This window comes from Mercenaria mercenaria, chromosome 3 (genome assembly GCF_021730395.1).
Source record: "Mercenaria mercenaria strain notata chromosome 3, MADL_Memer_1, whole genome shotgun sequence".
NCBI classification, from domain to species: Eukaryota; Metazoa; Mollusca; class Bivalvia; order Venerida; family Veneridae; genus Mercenaria; species Mercenaria mercenaria.
Window position 1 is genome coordinate 40,808,301 of NC_069363.1, and position 21,237 is coordinate 40,829,537.

The 21,237-nt window shown below is 34.0% G+C and overlaps 1 protein-coding gene across 1 annotated transcript; it reads right to left on the reverse strand.

Annotated features, from left to right (window-relative positions):
- Positions 1-12,454: 12,454 nt before the first annotated feature.
- On the reverse strand, positions 12,455-17,580 carry LOC123523558 (heterogeneous nuclear ribonucleoprotein A3 homolog 1-like). The gene is made up of 3 exons (XM_045301220.2): positions 17,494-17,580; positions 12,917-13,673; positions 12,455-12,583 (listed from the first exon to the last, which is right to left on the reverse strand). The coding sequence occupies exon 2, from the start codon at positions 13,665-13,667 to the stop codon at positions 12,933-12,935; it is 735 nt and encodes a 244-aa protein (XP_045157155.2). The 5' UTR covers positions 13,668-13,673; positions 17,494-17,580; the 3' UTR covers positions 12,455-12,583; positions 12,917-12,932.
- Between the last annotated feature and the right edge of the window lie 3,657 nt (positions 17,581-21,237).

Here is a 21,237-nt window from a genome sequence, read left to right on the forward strand (position 1 = left end):
ATTTTTACTACAGACCTAACAGCCCTATGTTTGTGAACCACGGGAGGTACGCAACCTATATTGGCATCAGAGCAGAACTTAATAATAAATATCATTATAACGGTAATTTCACAAATAAAGAGCCATCTCAAAATTGGGCCTCTTCACGCCAAACTGGTCCAAATCGAGCAACCCAACAGTTCAACAATTCCCAGAACCAGGAAAAGTCAACGATGCTGTAACTGAGGGTCGAGATACAGCACCACACTTGATAAGACCCATAAATTGTAATGGAATGTATATATCAGTAAGGTTCAGGACTCTCAATTGCAAAGATCTAAATGTCACAGGAGCCACCCCTCATATTCTACATCCAAAAATGTATGAACATTTAGCCCAAGTGTATAATCTGAAAGAGAAATGTGATGGTCATTCCAATCTGAAAAGTGCAGACGGTAAACCAATACAAACTGATGAAGCCATAGTATTGACTGTGGAAATGGGTTGTAACATATACATGTATGTACAAACATTTGTGATAATGGTCAAATTGATGTTACTGGATCTTCAATTTTACTACGTGGAGAAAAGATAACATGCATTTTAAAAGACAATTCACAAGCTGTGTATAAAATACGGTTAACACACGATGTTACGGTACCTCTCGCCAGTGAGATAATTATAAGAGGTGCCATTGACAGTCAAGATATTATTTTAGGTAAAGGACTGGTAGAATCAGTCCGTGGTGTTTGGCAAAAACAGGGAGGTTTGATAGGTACATCCTTAGTTACCCTTAGCGGTAAGTTTATACCAGTGCGTGTGATGAGTATAACTGACAAACCAGTGTAATTGTATAAGGACACGATTGCCTGTCAAGTTGAACCAGTTGAAACAGTAGAGCCAGTGCAAGTCAATACTTAGGTCTCACATAACTTTTGTACAGTTTCGGAGGTTATAAATGAACATAAATGACGTACCAGAGCATTTGAAAAATGTTTATGAGGGATATAAACCAAACCTTTCTGAAAGTGAATTAAAATAGTTTAAAAAAATACTAATAAAGTACCAAGATGTATTTTCAAAGTCAAAGACAGACTTAGGTTGTTCAAATAAGATACAACATAGAGTAAATACTGGACTGGCACTCCCACCCCCTCCCCATAAAACAACAGCCAAGACAAAACTTTAATAAGGCATGATGGCGTAGAGAAAGAAATTCAGCGCATGAGCGATGCCGACTTGATTGAACCTAGCTCAGTTCCATGGAGCAGTCAAATTGTCCCAATTTGAAAATGGTCCGTTGAAATTAGGCTCTGTGTAGACTATAGAAAAATAAATGCTGTGACCTTGAAAGACAGTTACCCTTTACCAAGGACACGATACTGTTTGGATGCACTCCTGGGAGCCAAATGGTTTTCTACCCTAGACTGTACTTTTGGATATTATCAAGTACAGAAGCACCCCGAGTATAAGGACAAAATTTTCTTTGTATGTCATATGGGCCAATACACATTTAAAGTGATGCCTATGGGTAGTGCCAGTACTTATCAACGCCTGATGGAGCTAATCAAGGCCGGTCTGCGGCATGAAATATGCCTAATTTACTTAGATGACCTGATTGTATATGGTCATACTTTTGCTGACCATCTATATAAGCTAGACCTTGCGCTACAAAATCTGCAGGAAGCAAAGTTGAATGTGACCCCTCACAAATGCTTTTTGTTCCAGAGAAAGGCGAACGTTTTAGGTCATACCATTTCAGAGGAATGGGTCCAAAATGACACCAGCAAAATTTTAGCTATCATGAAGTGGCCAGGTCCAACAACTGTGAAGGAAATCCGTAGCTTCTTTGGGACAGCTAGTTATTATCGCTCATTTATCAAGTCCTCCACCCAGATAGCAAAGCCATTACACAAATTAACAGAAAAAAGACGACGTGTTTCTATGGACAGATGAATGCATGATATCATTTTTAAATTAAAAGGTGCTCTGACCTCAGCCCCAATTTTAGCATACCCAAACACGGAGACCAGTATGTAATATATTGCGATGCTAGTTCTTTTGCGCTTGGTGTCGTATGCTGTCAGGTCCAGAACAATGTAGAGAGAGTTATAGGGTATTACAGTATAACTTTAAACAAGCAAGAAACTAAGTACTGTACCACCCGCAGAGAATTATTAGCTGTTGTTGAGGCAGTCAAACACTTTCCTCACTATGTATACGGAGTACATTTCAAGATCAGAATCTATATTAATTTGTAAATGTACTTCTAAGTCTTCAACAAATACAGAAAAGACCAGAGGCGAAATTACCTCCCCTTGAAGCAATCCAACTGCATAGCTGAAAAGACCTGAGTTCGAGTTACAACATCGTACACACGATTCTACATTTTCATACATGTCTTTAATAACGCGTAAAATTTTACCTTGGATACCATTTCTGTATAATTTAAGCCACAAACAGTGTCTATTTATACTACCAAAACATGATTTCAAATCAATAAATCCAACACACAAATATTTATTGTTATTTAAATATAGCTGTATAACGGAATGCAAAATATTATAGCATCTACAGTAGATTTGCCTTTTCGGAAGGCGAATTGCGCATCTGAAATAACATTGTTATTTTCACAAAATGTTTCTTTTCTTTTATTTAAAACTGTCGTTAACATTTTCGAGAAACAACTGACAAGTGTTATTCCTCTATAATTCTGAACATTTTTTGAATCACCTTTCTTATGTACAGGTATAATAATTCCTTCTGTCCATTTATCTGGGGGAAAAAGACTCTAAAATTGCATTGAATAAATCACATAAATGAGAAACCAAAACATTCTATAAAATATTCATTAAGAAGGAAATCTGGACCTGCAGCTCTTCCCTTCCTAAGGGATTTAATCGCACATTGAATTTCTTCAAACGTTATCGGTACATTCTAAAAGTATTTGCCGCATTATTGTTACATTCAAAAGCATTGTTGCACAAATTTGAGAAATATGTACAGAATTCGTCCACAAAAAAGGTCATCATTTCGGACTGATTTTTCTTAAATTTAAAATATTTCCAAAATTCTTTAGATTTACAAAATCTTAGATTTTCTTTTTCAGAGTATTTATTTTTCAAATATATTTTCTTCATTTTGTTATCAAGTCTGCATTTACAAAAATACTCTATACTGGCTTTAGTTTTGCAGTTATTTAAAGCACTTAAAGAATCCAAGTATTTTGCTTTTGAAATTCTACATTCATTATCGAACCAGTCTGCATCTTTGACATTAGATGTGTCAGTAAATGACACATTATTTTTACGCTTAAATGTTTTTGAAAACGGGGGATCTGCTACAATCCGTATCATATTAGTAAATGTGTTCAACGCATTATTTATAGAGGCGCGATTAATGTTATCAATACGATCCGTAAGCCTATTAAATTCCGGCAATTTTGCAATCAGACTAGTTAGAAATGTATTGATATAATTATTTTTCCAATTATATGTAACATGTGCGTTTTCCACGCCAGCAGTTTTACAAGAAAGTGAAACACTAACGGGGCTGGTACAGATTTTTTCCATTGAGGCCCGTTCCATGTTATTATCGGAAACATCATCATCGTCATAAAAAACTGATTGACATGATCAAAAATAAAATAATTCCTTTTATCGCCTCCTCTACTATTAAAATCGCCTATTAAAGAGACATGGCCTTTATTCTCAAAGTGTGCAATATCATTTTCAATAGTTTCAAATAAGTCCACACTGTTCATATTGTATGCTGGAGAATCTTCACCCCAGAGACAATTACCGTATATATAAACATCAGTTTCTAAACGAGAAAAGTGTTTGTCTAATTTAATCCATATGCATGTTTCATATTGGTTTTTATGACTGATATACCACCGGAAAGTTCGTTTTTAGCTCATCTGATTTTTTGAGAGGAAAAAAATGATTAGTTATTGTCATCACTTGATCGGCGTCGGCGTTGGCGTTGCCTGGTTAAGTTTTATGTTTATGTCAGCTTTTCTCCTAAACTATCAAAGTTATTGCTTTAAAACTTGCAACACTTGTTCACCATCAATAGCTGACTCTGTACAGCAAGAAACATAACTCTATCCTGCTTTTAGCAAGAATTATGGCCCCTTTTGGACTTAGAAAATATCAGATTTCTTGGTTAAGTTTTATGATTAGGTTAATTTATCTCCTCAACTATCAAAGCTATTGCTTTAAAACTTGCAATATTTGTTTACCATTAATAGCTGACTCTGTACAGCAAGAAACATAACTCCATTCTGCTCTTTGCAAGAATTATGGCCCCTTTTGGACTTGGAAAATCAGATTTCTCGGTTACGTTTTGTGTTTAGGTCAACGTTATTCCTAAACTATTAAAGCTATTGCTTTAAAACTTGTAACTCTTGTTCACCATCAATAGCTGACTCTGTACAGCAAGAAAGATAGCTCCATCCTGCTTTTTGCAAGAATTATGGCCCTTTTTGTACTTAAAATATATCAGATTGCTTGGTTAAGTTTTGCGTTTAGGTCAACTTTTCTCCTTAACGGTCAAAGGTATTGCACTAAAACTTAAAGCAGTTATTTGTCATTAAAAGCTGACTCTGCACAGCAAGAACCGTAACTCTACATTGCTTTTTGCAAGAATTATGGCCCCTTTTGGAAGGACAATATTTCTATTATACAGAGACAAAAAATCAGATGAGCGTCTGCACCCTCAAGGCGATGCTCTTGTTATAATATCAAGCAACTCCACCACTGGGCCTTTTCGCTCTTCGATGTTTGACTTTTCTATAAAAATTGTGCACTGTATAACCTCAGCTCAATATTACTGCCGCTACTAGACAATGTTTCATACAAGCAATATCATGATTTGATTAAACATTTACAAACTCTGAATTACATCTTTTATTTCTTCCAAGTCCATTGACGTTCCATGATTATATTTTAACGTTAATGTAGCGGGTGTACGATATCCAGGACATGTTACCTTCCCGCCGGGGCTCTTTCGTTTTAGGTAGGACCTTCTTCCTTTTATCCACAATGTCTTTTAAGAATTGTTCATTCACATAATACGGTGTACCGGACAATGTCTTTCACTGTTCCTTTTTCTTTATAAAGTATGAATTTGGCAACAATTTTTGCGACATCTTTCATCGTTCTTAGCTCTATTCGATGAACTCCCTCTCGGACATCTTTTTCAAAATGTCCTCTGCGATTTTCATTTTTTTCTATAAGAAATTCCCGTAGCTTAACCTCGGTAGTGACACTTATTTTGGTCGGGGCCCAGGAGAAATTAGAAAACACGAGGTTGTTGCGCATAGACTGCGACTGCAAATATGATATATCATTTCTTATTTCCTCCTTTTGCTTTTCAATTGATGTAAGCCTTTCTCTAGATTTTTATCAGTGTCATGCAAATAGCACCAAATATTTCCAATTCACTGCTGAATCATTCAACTTTCTCACCAAGCTTCGCAAACGCCTCAAACGTTTTGTCCATTTCAGAAATTCTACCGTCAATCCGATTTAAATATGTTAAAATGTCTAAGTTTGACAGTTCCTTTGTTAAACCACTGTTAGATTCCATGTTATTTTCGCGGGTGAGGATAGAATCATGTCTCTTATTTTCAGGTTTCGTTTCTACAACGGAAACGTTTCTCAGATTCAATGTGCTTGCATGATAGTTAACTGAGATCTCATTTGTTTGATTTAGGATGGCACTTACGTTTACAGAATTTCAGAGTCCACTTTTTGGTTAGAATTTGCTCTTTTTGCTTTAATCTATGCTTCCTATATAAATATAAAGTGTTATGTTGAAATGTTCTGTTCTATGCATATCAATCAGAAAAATATTAGAACGGGACCTGATCTACTTTAATAGATATTTGAATTTTGAAATTACCGACGCCTACAGTCAGTCAGTCAGTCAGTCAGTCAGTTAGTGTTTAAGTTTAATAACGGTCCATCTGCCCTTTCAGACACAATGAAGCATAAAAATGCCACGTAGAGTATAGACCGCTACCGACGCCTACCTCATCAGATTAGGACAACACTGTCGGTCAAAAATGAGGATGATTTTGTTTTGGCAACAAGTAGAATCTTTTAGGTTATATGGTACATTATAGCCAAATTTTGATGATTAAGCTTTTGTTAAAAAAATAATTTTCAAACAAACATTTTTCAAAATGGCGGATAAACGCCACCCCTACCCCCACCAACAAAACCAAAAAAAAAAAAACAAAAACAAAAAAACTAACATTTGTACATCCTTAAAAAGTATTTAGTTCTATTCTAAGTTTTGGTCGGACTACACCTTAAGTTAGGATTTGTCTTAAGGTTGAACCTAGTTAAACAGGTTTTTTGGCCAGTGTGCTTCTAAGTTATATTATAAACGTAAACTTTGTTATAAGTAGGGTTCTTGATATTAAATTCTTGCATACCAGACGGGAATTTCCGATAATTTTACCGGTACTGGCAAACCCCATCTTACAACCAGGGTGTAAGATGACTCTCGTGCTGTAAATGACGTATTACGAACTACATATATGTAGAAAATTTATATATAATATGCTTAATATATATAGTAATTTATAGTTTATTTAAAAAAAAAAACGGAATAAAATCCAATACCTTGACAGTTACTCTTTGTTCTTAATAGTATATTTCTCGATTCAAATAAACGTTATTTTATCAAAAATTCATAACGTTACGCTGCAACTGATAAAACAAAACCGGAACTAAACAATAGAGAGTTTGAGATTTCAAACTTCGCCTTCCCCTTCAACGTCTTTCATATATATTTTGGCTAAAACGTCACCGATATGTGTGTATTTTATTTAAATCACACGTTGCTACTAAAGTTTTCCATGTAATATCACGTAAGCCTAAGACTTCGCTTTATTACTATGCGAAATAAAAAGCTTAGTTTTAGGATTTCTGCTTATTAAGTTATTTGATTATCCATATTTATAATTAGACTAAATTTGATGCGAAACACTATCAATAGGTATAAGAATAATAAAGTTTTGTATGGCTAATGATTTTAACTAAACACATTGAATTGAACCTGGGAGTATAAAGTTATCAACTGATTTTGAGAAACTTTGAGATTTTGTTCAAACTTTAACTTCTACGGCATATTTGTGTCCCCAGGCGGTATCGATTATACCAGATGGGCCTTTTTGTCGTATGAAGTGAAGTTTTGAACGTCCGAAGATGTGATATCACGAAAGTCGAAACTTCATTCTTTTTACATCTACTCTATCCACATACTCGGCATCAAAGACTGAAATCTGGATGGAGGCACATGGCATGACAGTCATTTTACTTGAAAAATAAATAATTACGCGCGATTATCATTTGGTGGAACATTTTAGTTTCACATCCAAATAAAATCAATCTGTTTCTGTCGGACACTTAATACGACAATTGCGTTTTAATTATAAACATAAAATGGTACTAGTAAGGCGGAAAATTCTTCTGAAGTATCAGACAATTTTAGATTTATGATATCATGATGAGAGACTTTTCCTGTTAGCCGTATGGGATAACTCCATTTTTTAAATGCATGGAACCAAAGCCTGGCAGAGAGACATTGTGGGTTAATTCCCCCTTTGATTCTTACATTTTACAAAGAAAGTCAGTCTTGAAACTCGTTGTGACCCTACCCTACCCCTACCCTATCAAAGTGTAAAAGTAAACAAAATGTTGCATAAATTGCAAATCAAACAAATACACAATAGCAACAAAAATCTAAAGAAACGAAATTCGCAATGGACGGACCGTCAGGGGAGGTAACTAGAGTCACGGATTGGGACTAGTCCGATATGAAAGCGTTCAACGTCATGATATGGAAAAATATTGCACGATCGCGGTCCATTGAAACCCAATGGAAAATAATTTTAGGTATGTAATAATCATTTTTATTTCCTCTCGTGTATGATTTACAATCGTGCATTGTATACTGACTATACTTACATAATTTTATATAAAACCTAAATGTTTGGAGCAACACTAACGAGTTTTTACATAGTTCACATTGTTTTATCGTGTTTTTTTTTTTTTTGTTGTTGTTGTTTTTTGTTTTTGTTTTTTTTTTTTGTTGTTTTTTTTTAGGTAATCGCTCTAATATCCATGCGATGATTATATTAATTGAATTTTTTTTTTTTCATTTAATTTTCATTCTTTTCATTTTTAAAACCTCTTGTAAAATTCCTGCCCTTTCGGACAATTAGTATCAAAATGCACGAAAAAAACGATCATAATTACGGATAAATTGAATGGGCGGATTAAAAGAAGTAAGGTTCATTCTAATGTTTGAAATCTCAAGGAATTTTAATCGAACTTCAACTTCATACGTTAACTTCGCAAGAGACGTTGAAGGGGAAGGCGAAGGTTGAAATCTCAAACTCTCTATTGTTAATTGTCTTTGAAACGTCATGACATCTTTCCTGTTTACGGACGTTGGTTTCCCGCGCTTTGTTTAAATACGCTGCTATAAAAAATAGTTCTAAAAAGAAAACCGTTCGATTGATTTTATTCTTATTAATATTTCTTGAAAATGATGCGCAAGAAAAAGATTCTACCACTGTCCCTAAGACTGGTGGACAGTTATCAGTTGAGACATTTATTGGATAACGTGCATTTGTCTCACAAGTCGAAGACTCATGGAAATAATAAATGTTAAAAAGATAAACAAAAAAAAACAACAAAAAAAAACCTAAAGTATAATATTGATATTGAACTCGTAAGATATCACAATGTTTTGGTGTGAAGACTATATCTTGTACATTGAATTTAGTGATCATTCGCTCAAATGATCATACGTGAAGAATGTAGGGATAATACACGTTTTTTTGTGTATTAACCTCTGCAGAAGCCCACAGGAATGTTGTGACCAAGACGTGTACGGTGTTATGATGTTTGTGTATTTTTTATGAACGATTCCCTTAAGTATATACCAACTTCTTGATCAATACGCTTAGACAGCTAAATTTACATATATTGATAAAATAATATTATTACATGATAATGCAACATTTCAGATCAATACAGATTTTATATAGTGTTTTTTTTCTGATATCGTTTCAAAGTATATAGAATTTCATCATCGCTTACAGTTAATTAAGTGAAACAACTATGGGACAAAAACATACGCGATGTCTTTCCATCTATCAATTACCCTGATCCTTGTATCATACATGTACATGCATACTGTACTAAATAAGATATGGAAACTGTGTTGCAATATCTTTACACATAATTGTTCTCTTCTGAAGAATTGTTCTTTATTAAAAACTAGACTAAAGTTACAGTAGTTATTTTTATATATTGACTAACCATAAAGTCTAGCGTTTGTTGGTAAGACTAGCATATTTTGTCATCAACATTTCTTACACTTATATTTGTTTCATGCTTAGCTTATGCAGACTTATTTAGCTTGTAACAATCAAAAGCTGTTAGCTAATTTCAATCTTTCTGGAAAGCTAGTACTAATATTATATGAGCTGATGCCGTCGCAGCCCAAGTGGGGTATGGCTTTGGGAATTCTGGTTGAGAGGTCGGTACGTTATCCTCTATAGTTCTACCATCCTATCATCCGGCTATAGTTATCAGCCACTTTTTAAAATACACCCTACTGTAATAAAATCCGATGATAGAATACATGGGTTACAGGGCAGTAGGTTAAGGCGATAGGATAATAGGACGGTGATGGTAGGATAGTAAGATATTGACAGTAAAATGCCAAGATGATAGGAAAGTAGGATGATAGGATAGTAGAAATGTCATGCTTTCATCCAACAATCGACACTCTACCATCCTTTTATCGCTATCCAACTTTCTTGCCATTGCCATCATACTTGACTATCATCGCCATCCTACTACATCACACTTTTATAATAATGCGATAGACTATGGTATTATATGAACAGGATACCGTACATAAACTTAAGTAGCCGCCAAGAACACGCACATATCTAAAAGATTAGATATTTACCAGGTTTTACAGTAAATCTGTTCTCTATAAAATAACACGAAACGACCTTTCCTGTTTTTCCAAAATCAAATATTTCCCTTATTTCTAGGTAATTATTACTTACGATATGATACTCAGTGGACTTCAGATTTCGTTTGTATATCTAACTTGTGCAGCACATGTTAGAAAATGACGTCGTCTTCCTTTGTCATGATGGATTTCATATAACACATAGAATTGTTCACTTGTCATACTTTTCTTAATGTGTTTTTTAATGTTTGGTACTTCAAATTATACATTACCTTTATTTTTGTCATGATAGCTGGTTGTAAAACTTTAAGAGAACAGAGTAAGTTTAAACGAAATAGGCCAAACCTCTCAAATCCAATCCAACGGAGGATTTTTGTTATCTTATTTTCTGCGTAAGCAACCGCGATGCATTGGCAAGCTGGGAACTATTTTTGCAATATATACACCCACAAAGACTCGTTCTTATGAGGGGCCTCTATGAACGAGTTGTTAAGGTTGCTGACTTCAAATCACTTTCCCCTTACCGATGTGTGTTCGAGCCTCACTCGGGGCGTTGAATTCTTCATGTGAGGAAGCCATCCAGCTTGCTTACGGAAGGCCGGTGGTTTTAGCTAGGTGCCCTCTTGTTCTGAAATCTGCACGGAGTGGCACCTGGGGTCTTCCTTCACCATCTAAGCAGGAAAATCTACATATGACTATAATTGTGCCAGTGCGACGTTAACCCCAACAACAACAAAATCGTACTTATTGAAAGTTGTTTCCTTTTTGCGTACACGTACACGTATGAAATCGCAACATATTAAGTTTTATTTTAAGTTTTGATCAGACTACACCTAAAGTTATCATTTGTCTTAAGGTTGAACCTAGTTGAACAGATTTTTTGAAACAGCTTTTTGGACTGTGTGCTTCTTAGTTATATATTAAGTTTAAACTTTGTTATAAGTAGGCTTCGTGAAAAGGTTTCCTGATATTTTAAATGTCCACTCGAGAAAATGAATACATCATGAGAATCGCATTTCGTTTTCAAGTATACACTGCTAATGTGTTCATATCAAACATAAGAATTTGATAAATGTTCACGTGCGCAAATAAAGACATCATGGGACTGCACTTCGTTTTCCATTTACACTGTTCATTTGGACGTATCAAACATAATTATCTGATATTTAAAAGTTCTCTCGCGAAAATAACTACATCATGCCGACTGCCCTTCGTTTTCTATTACCGCCGTTAATATGGACATATCGAACATAATTACCTTATATTTAAATGTTCATCCGCGGACATTATCACAACACATAGAAAAAATATGCTGTAAATACAATCCTACGCTTTTTGGTGGTTAGAGCAGGGTAGAACAGTTTTATATTGCTTTATATGCCCTGAATTCATGTTCCGAATTTGATAAAATTTACTAAAATTTATATTGTACGCATTTAGACTTAGTATATTTTGTGGACACGCATATTGTATAGCTGATGCCATGAAAGTATCACAAGTATTAAACACATGTGCTAGAGTTACTGCCTTGCATTTATTTATAATAATATTACATTTGAATTTCAAATTCTGCCAGTGGCAGGAATTCTGTTTGTAAAGTGACACCAGTAGATGTAATTGCATATCAGGCTTGTTATTTTCTGATTTTCAGTTTTCTCAGTAATGTCAGGTTGAGATAAATAAAGCAAATATACTGACAGTACAAGGTAGTTTCAAAATAAACTCGTTGCCAGCTGGCTGCGCTCTTACACGGTAATTATAAATGATGATTATATTAAATGAATACGTAATTAATCAGGACACTAACATTTGATAGTTCTGCATTTTTACAAGACTTCTTTTCAGTTTACTACCAAATGCTGGCGTCTGTTTTGAAAACACCGACATAATTGAGACTCTTGAAGGTGAATCACATTTGAGATGAACACATCTAGCTATTGTGCAAATAATATATATATGTTAGAACGGCAACGTCTTGGAAAACGTTATTAGATGTATAATATTTGGTTGGCATTGCTTTCTTGTTTTTAACTGTGTCAAAGCACCACAGAATGCGCTGAGATTAGGTTTGGATTTATATGTCAGTATATTTTATTTTATATGTAACAGGGCCTCTTTAGAGAAGCCGTCTACAGACAATTTATTTATTTATTTTGTTGGGTTTAACGTCGCACCGACACAATTATAGGTCATATGGCGACTTTCCAGCTTTGATGATGGAGTAAGAACCCAGGTGCCCCTCCGTGCATTATTTCATCACAAGCCGGCACCTGAGTAGAACAACCAACAAGCCAGCTCATGAAGAATTCAACGCCCCGAGAGAGGCTCGAACCCACATCGGCGAGGGGCAAGTGATTTGAAGTCAGCGACCTTAACCACTCGGCCACGGAGGCCCCGTCTACAGACAAGGAACCATGCTCGGTATATATGTAGTGATACAAAAACTGACAAGGACACGCTAATGCTCTATTGGACTTCTATTTATTAAAGTACAAAGACATATTTACAGGTAAAAACATTGTCGACTTTGCAGGAACGTTCATGGTTGCTTGGTGTCCATTGTAGTAGTTGGTAAATTAGTACTTTTTGTAATCTGTAATAGCAAAAATAAAAAAATCAACAATAAAATTTATTAATATTAATCGTGATGCAATATATTCAGATCTTTTCGATTTTTTTCAAATTATCCTAAGTTTATCGTGCATTAAAAGGCAAACAAAAGAAAAGGGTATTTGTAACACTAAATTAAATCAAAGTTATGGAATTAAATTTTTGTGAAGACGCGTTCAAATCGATATAACTGTATAAGAGAGATACGAAAAAAAAATCAAGATTCGACGTAAAATATTAAATAAAACGTATTTATCTTACTTTAAAGAATAACATGCTTTGTTGTCATACAAAAAAAGCTTAACAAATGGGTTACCATTGCCACAATTATATTAGCCACGTTTGTTATAGCCAAGATTGTAGTAGCCAGGACCGTAGTAGCCATAATTTTTGCCAGGACCGTAGTAGCCTCGCTTAGAGTAGTCTCGCCTATAGAAACCTGGCGCATAATAGCCTCGCATAGAGTAGCCACGGCTACCATAATAACCCTTCTCCTTTCCGTAATCACCGTAACCGTCGAAGTCTTTGTAGTAGTCTCCTACGCCGTCGTAATAGTCTCCTCCACCTTTCATAGAGTCTCCGCCATAACCGTATCTCCCATAATAACCTCCAACCTGATAGGGTCTTCCGTAGAAACCCCTACCGAATCCGCCGAAATGATATCTACCGATGCCATAGCGACCACCATATCCCATGAACCGGCTACCATAGTAGTTGCCATTTTTAGAGTAGTCTTGCCTATAGAAACCTGGCACATAATAGCCTCGCATAGAGTAGCCACGGCTACCATAATAACCCTTCTCCTTTCCGTAATCACCGTAACCGTCGAAGTCTTTGTAGTAGTCTCCTACGCTGTCGTAATAGTCTCCTCCACCTTTCATAGAGTCTCCGCCATAACCGTATCTCCTATAATAACCTCCAACCTGATAGGGTCTTCCATATCTACCGATGCCATAGCGACTACCGTATCCCATGAACCGGCTACCATAGTAGTTGCCATTTTTATAATCAGTTCCATACGCGTAGCTAGCAACGCTGAGGAGGACAAACAAAATTTCCAATTTCATTTTTACCTGAAAGCAATCATAAAAATGCATTTTATGCCAGTTTATTGAATGCTATACTATATTGTTCTATGGTCAACTTTCATTGAAGTATTTCATCATAAGATATTGATTTTATCTAAAATTTCTTCATCTGTTACATCTCGATCACAATTCAATCAAATGTCATATCTAATTACAGATCCATTTCAAAAGTTTTATACAAGTAAATATCTCGTTCATTTTGCATACCTATACGTGGGCTAAATTATGATCACGATCAAGGGCTTAAATGATAACTCTAATAGCAGTAATAGCTCATTTTAAATTATTTTGGGCACAACATATATTAAAATTAATACATTTATTTAAGCAACAAATATTTTCAATGTTTCTAATAGAAGAATTAAATGTATTTATGTTATATTATTAATAACATACATTAACTTGATCCGCGTCTTTTTATTTGTTTGGTATGGCAATAAATGTTAAAAATTACGACAAAAAAAATGTCAAAGTAGGATCGAGCGATAATTTCAATAGTACAGTATATTAATTCCTGAATCTTGATATATGAATACGTAAAAAGTTATGTTACTAATGGGCTTCCGTAGTTTTATAAACGCTTCATTGCACGTGAATGGTGTGTCCAAAACCTAATGATATCCGTTTATTTCGTGCAAATTGCTTTTCAAATGATCGAGTTATTTCAATTTGAAACTCATGCAAGACAAACATCGCTGCTGTAAAAGCTGTTGTCGAACAGGATGCGCGATTGTCGGTGAACGATATAGCCAGCTGTACTGGCATATCAGAAGGCAGTGTGCAAACAATTATGAAAAAGCGTTTGGACTTGAGAAAGGTTTGCGCTAGGAGGGTACCTCATCTGCTCACTGAGGAGCAACAGAAACAACGCCTTAAATGTGCCCTGGAACATTTGAAAACATACAAAGGCTGTGATAGTCGGGTTATTTCTAACTTCCTAACAGATGACGAAACCTGGGTGCACATATCTGAGCCACAGAGAAGGCTGATAATAAGCAATGGAAGCGAAAAAATCAAAAACGCCGCTGTATTGCCAAGAGGTTCGAAAAAGATGGTGTACGCAATTTTTTCTTCTATTCTAGTGGGCCAGTCGTTCAAGTGCCTTGTCCATCTGATCATACAGTCACTAGACGATTCTACAAGAACTCTGTACTGAAGAAAGTGAAAGAGTTTTACAATAAGAAACGTCCAAGCAAAGGATGGTCAGGAGTCCATCATATATACGACAACGCCTCCACTCACAAGTGCGATGTTGTTAAGTCTTTTTTGGCTTCTAAAAAGATGGAAGTTGTAAACTATCCGCCTTATTCACCTGACCTGAGTCCCTATGACTTTTTGTTCATTTCCAAGGATTAAGAAAATGCTTTCTGGAAAGAACTATAAGTCCAGACGTTCTCTTGGCAGCGCCATTTATCAGTGTCTCAAACAGATACCAAAAGAGGACTATTTATCTGCTTTACGCGATTGGGTAAAAAGGTTACAAAATGTGTTTCGGTAAAGGGGGAATACTTTGAAGGTTTGTAATAAAATAATTTTGATAAAACGTAGCACTTAAGAAATCCGAACCCAGTGACAAAACTTATTGCAGGACCCTCGTAAATAACAATATGGAAAGTATGCGTGTCCGTTTACGATTGCGATAAATAAATGCACACAATTTCGTAGATAGGAAAAGGTGAAGTTGAAACATTATTTTGTTTTCTTTCGTTTTTCCGTCCGTTCGTCCATACCTCTGTCCTGTCAGCCGCACATAGTAGATTTTGCCATAACATTAATTTCAAGTTTATTTTATTTTCCCTCAGAAGGTCTTAGACCCATGTGGCATAAGCGACAATACAGACAAATCTGGCGGCATATGTTAAAAAATATTAACATAAAACGATTATATTTCTAATGTTCACATAATTTCAAGTCATTTTCTATTTAACACCTCATTCATTATTATATTTTCTAAACATACTACACAAAAAAATACATTTGTAGTACCACACAATTAACATTGTACATGCAGGTATAAGATAAAATATGTGGCGTAATATTTTCATAATTGCTTGAGCTTTATTTTGTATCTTAAACAGTTCATTTTCTTTTGTAATGTTATTTTCAGACGTTATAAAAGTAATCTCCATTTTATGTACGGATCTTGATCCAAAAATTCGAAATAGCAAGATCCGATAGATATTTAAAGGAAAAGTATATTTGATTATCGTACAGTTAATGATGCAATGTAATATCATCTTAACTGGTTTGCCTTTTTTGACTTTTTGTTTTATTTGGCGTTTAATGGCGGCCAATATGAGCTAAATTCAGATATACATTTTTACGAACCTGAGACATTTCATTAAAATCTACTTTCAGGTCAAAAGTTTGTTTTATAAATAGATGTTTAATTTACGGTACAATTATGTTGTATTTGTTGTTGAAAATATACATGTAAGTTGTATTATAAATGAATGATATCGAAAATAAAAGAGAAACAAGAACATATTATAGTATAATGATCAGAAAATTAAAAGATGAGCAAGAATAAACGATGAAATATAAAAAAGTATAAAATGAAAAATAAAAAGATTGTTCGAAAACAAAATATATAGCATAAACTTGTTACATTAAGACTTCAACAACATAGACAGGAGTCCATCAGAAACAGCCTCGTTAAAAAAAACGCAGTATATTATCACACCACAAGCTATTTTAACCCTACTGACAGTGTTAATTTCCGCGTCCCCAAACACATACTATTATGATAAAATTATAATTAATAAGTTATCAAAATGAGCAATAAATTAAAATTTATATCAATTCAAATTCATAGTTAGAATGCCTTTAGCAACAAAAGATGAATACAGCAATTTCTTCAATGCAATGAACCATTGCTTTTATGTTAACGATCTTAATTAAACCTTCCTATTTAGAATTTTTACAAATTTATTACATGAGCCGTGCCATGAGAAAACCAACATAGTGGCTTTGTGACCAGCATGGATCCAGACCAGCCTGCGCATCCGCGCAGTCTGGTCAGGATCCATGCTGTTCACTAACAGTATCTCTAATTGCAATAGGCTTTGAAAGCGAACAGCATGTATCCTGACCAGACTGCGCGGATGCGCAAGCTGGTCTGGATCCATGCTGGTCGCAAAGCCACTATGTTGGTTTTCTCATGGCGCGGCTCATGTGTTTTCAATGAATTATCGAAGTATTAGAGCGAAGTATCAAATATATTTATCACCGGTAAGAAACTATAAAATGGATAAATTTAGTCATTACATGAAATAAAAATAGAATTTGCTTGTTTTACATATAAGATCAAAATATCTTTCACTCATGAACACCATATCCTACATTTTCACTCACGGCTATGCAACTCGTGAAAATATTGCATTTGGTGATCACTCGTGACAAATATTTCAATCTTTCACTGACATAAACAAATATTTTCTATATATTATCTCCATTTGCTTTCTCATTCAGTTTTTTCACTAAATCAAGCACTAGAAATTCGGAATAACCTGAACAAAAAATAAAATAAACATGCAGCACAAATATTCAAAGTAACAAATGTTTCGATCTTTGAAGTTTTAAACACCTTTAGAATTCTTAAAAATATTTTTCATTTATATTTATTTAATATAAACATATTCTGTTTAACATACCATTTACAAGAAAAGAAATCGTTTTATCAAACAACAAAAAGTATATGAATATATACAATTTCGTTTTCCAAAAATAATATCTAGATAATAATGTGGTATGGATATTACAAAATAGCTGCGAATAGTTAAAAAATTGAAAAAAAAGTACTTACTAGTTACACGGCTCCACCGATTCCACCGACAGACAAAGAAATATAAGTGTCTTATATATAGTGCTTAAACCCACATTTGTATTCAAGTGATATCTTCTAAACAATTTGACCTTGAAATGACTTTGCATTTGTTTCTTTGATTTATTATTAGCACAGCACATTTATAACACATCAGGTACTCTTTTAATATATAGTAATAGTTTGTTAATATGTAGTCTTTAAACGAATGCAAATTATCTCTTGCCGTTTCAACCTGATTAATACATTACTCTAAAATTAAATCAAAATTTTAACATGTTATCATTTTACAATGCTTATAATTTGGTTAAGTAACTGCGGTCACTACAACCTACTAGTGTCTGACATTGTATTTCGCCTCCTCGTGTAATAGAATCGTGATTTTGGGGGCTTTAAATCGTGTTGTTTTCCTTCTGAAAAAGTTAAGCGAAATTGATTCTCCCGCTTAATTGAAATCAAAATTTGTATTGTACTAATTACTCATATACATTGGACATTTATGAAATACGCAGAACGGGGTATAACTTTCAGACTAATCTACCCTTACCTTTTATTTTTTATTGTTTATTCGTCGAGCTACAAGTGTTATCAAACATTAATGACGGTCTAGTTAAATAACAAAATGTTCCAATTTATAAAAGCAAAGTAAATATTTACGTTATTGATATGCAAAGTTTCAACCAAAAAGTCAAATGAAAAACAAACATTTTAGTAAAGCCAGAAAACGATAATTTATATTCATTCTACCAATATCAACGTATTGAATTTTTAAGACTAATCTATATAAGGACAGGATACCGAAATTACACTAAAATAACTAGACATCGTTTTACAATGTATTCAGAATGTTATAATGTATTACGATTGTACCAGTTGATGACAACTGCACATATGCTTAACAACTATTTGAAACCAATTGTCAGCATATGACACTTTAGATACAAGTATAAGATACTGAAAGGAAATTAGGTTACAAATACTTAGATTTACATGAGTGATGGGATTTTATTAATTACATTAATGACTAAAGTATGAAAACAAGTGTTAGTTTAGGCATTCTTAATACTTTTTTAAAATTATCTTATCAACAACGTATGGAAAACTAATTTGTTTCAAAAACATTATTGAGACAGTGTCAAAACTGTTTTCCTTTTTTTCAACATATTGAATAAAAAATTGGCCTATTTTAAATATTGGGAATTGAACGTTTTACTGATGTTTTTGAAACTTCCATACATACTTACCGACGGTGCGTAATAATGCAGAAAAAAGTGGTGGTTTATCGAAATTTGTTCAAAGTGGGCTAAAATGACTGTTTGAATGGAACTCGGACATGGTACATAGATACATGGATGATATATACAACCAAGCACCACAAAAAGTGCATTCAGTCTAAAGGGAATACTAAAACGTATTGCCACTATTTGACGTTAAAACATATTGCCACTATTTGACGTTAAAACGCATTGCCACTATTTGACGTTTGAACTTTTCCGTGCTTCTGATATATGTAAATCTTTTGTATTGTCTATCTTTACTTACCTTGTAGAAAACAGCCAAACAATTATGCATGTCCAGTAGGTAAAACTTTAACATGTTAGATACACCCAGAATTTGAATATGATGTAGTATTAGGCGCTAATTCATATATTATGAGCACAACAAATTTATTCACAAGGTAAGGGAACTTAATGACTGTCTCTCGTATTTAGGTTTCAGTACTATATATTGATTAATGATTATATTGAGAAAGATTCAGGTGTTCTTTAGCCATCCATATTTATAAATGGAAAAAAATACTTCAAAGAAAGTGTCGGGGCATATATCGGCTTTTACATAACCTTTAGCCTGCTGGCGGCAAGTCATTCTGCCTTTGCAGTAAACACCCCTTCGAATACTAAATGGTATTGCCCAAAATGAATGATGGACCGGTCAATTTTAGATATTTAGCAGGCTAAAGGTTAAATTCCATTCTAAGGTATTTATCAAGCATCTATAGCTGTCAGCATGATATATTTATTCGCGAAAAACATCAAACCAATATTCGAGTATGCATTGATCTTTCAAATGTGTATAATTGTCATACGAAAAACATCAAATGGAGACTCGGGTATGTTGCTTTAACTTTGGTTTCTGTATTATATATTGATTAACGATGAAATATGTATCGACCTTCCAAACGCTTTTACTTAAGATCCAATATGATATATGGATTTGTGTACAACATCAAAGAAAGACTCAGGTATGTATCGAACTTCAAAATGATTTAGCTTTGGTTTGGTTTCAGTACGATATATTTGTGTAAACCAGGGTTCCTCTCAAGTTTCATGGGACGAACACAGTTTACCGGGGGCTTAATAGGAAAACGTTTCAACGAGAACTCAAACTGTGGTTCGGCCTCCCAAGTGTCCTATTGCACTCGGGTTCTGGGTTATATGTTCAGGATGACTGTCACAACTGGCTTAATTATTTCAAAGAAAAACCAGGATTCCTTATAAAACCACTTTCTGAATTGTTTTAAAGATTTTTTAATGCTAAGTGCTTCAATGATAAATTCATTTATCATTACCCCACTTTGACTATAATAAAAGTTAACAGTAATGAAATGAAAACACAAGAATAAGTCCAAGTTTTATAAATCTATTAAAATCCTTCACTCACAAGCACACATTAATACATAAATTCGTTTAAGGTAATTCTGCAGGTTCAAATCAATTTTTTGTATGATGTAGAATTTGATTAAAATCCGAATTTTCAAAACCTATAAGTAAATTTGTATACCTAGAAAATTTGCCAAATAAAAAAGATGTGCTTGATTTTTTTGCTAGACTTATTTGAAAAATTTGGACCTCGCACAAGTTTTCATAATCGGAATCTATGGGAAAATCACAATTTTCTTAACATTTTCGCGAATAGAATTTTTTTACAATGTATATTTAAATGAAACTTCTCACGGTCGTAAATAAACATAATTATGACCTATAATATACTAAAACAAAATGTATAGGTTCGTGTGCTTATTTTTTAAAATATCTGCCCATGGTTAAAGAAATTCACACATTTCAAGCTGATAATAAAACATTATCTGGAATCATTCAAACGTTTAAAACCATATTTTATATCTTTGTATTGACGTTTTCATAAATTTACTCACGGGTTGCCATTAATGTATAAAATGATTTTTATTTCCGTATACCGAGTCAAGGCATTATTCTACATTATCCGGATAAATGACGTTATCAAACGTTCAGAACTACCTTATAAAATATTTCAATATTGTCAGAAAATTCTACAATTTGTCTGCTCCAAATGAAATTCACATAGATTTTAATTTATTCTTAGAGAAATAAAATTCAAAATAAAACTCTAAAGTTTTAATTTATTCTTATTTTATTTATCAATAACAAAAATAAAAGTACAAAAATCCTATAATGGGCTCAAAATTTCCATATAATTTCCAATCCAAGAAGAAGTGTTAAACTAGTAGAACGCAAAGACATGACTGTTAGTCAGTCAGTGTTTAAATTTAAGAAGGGTTCATCCACCCTTTCAGGCACAGTATAGCATTACGCTATGTAAGAGTACGACCTCCGACATGTCACCAGGCATGCCGTTAAACAGAAATTTTGAAGCCAAATGGTGAAGAGGATTTACCTCTACGTAATTTTCGTAGAGTTTTAGCAAAGAAATCCAAGTAATTTTGAAGCCAAAAGTGGATTACTGTTA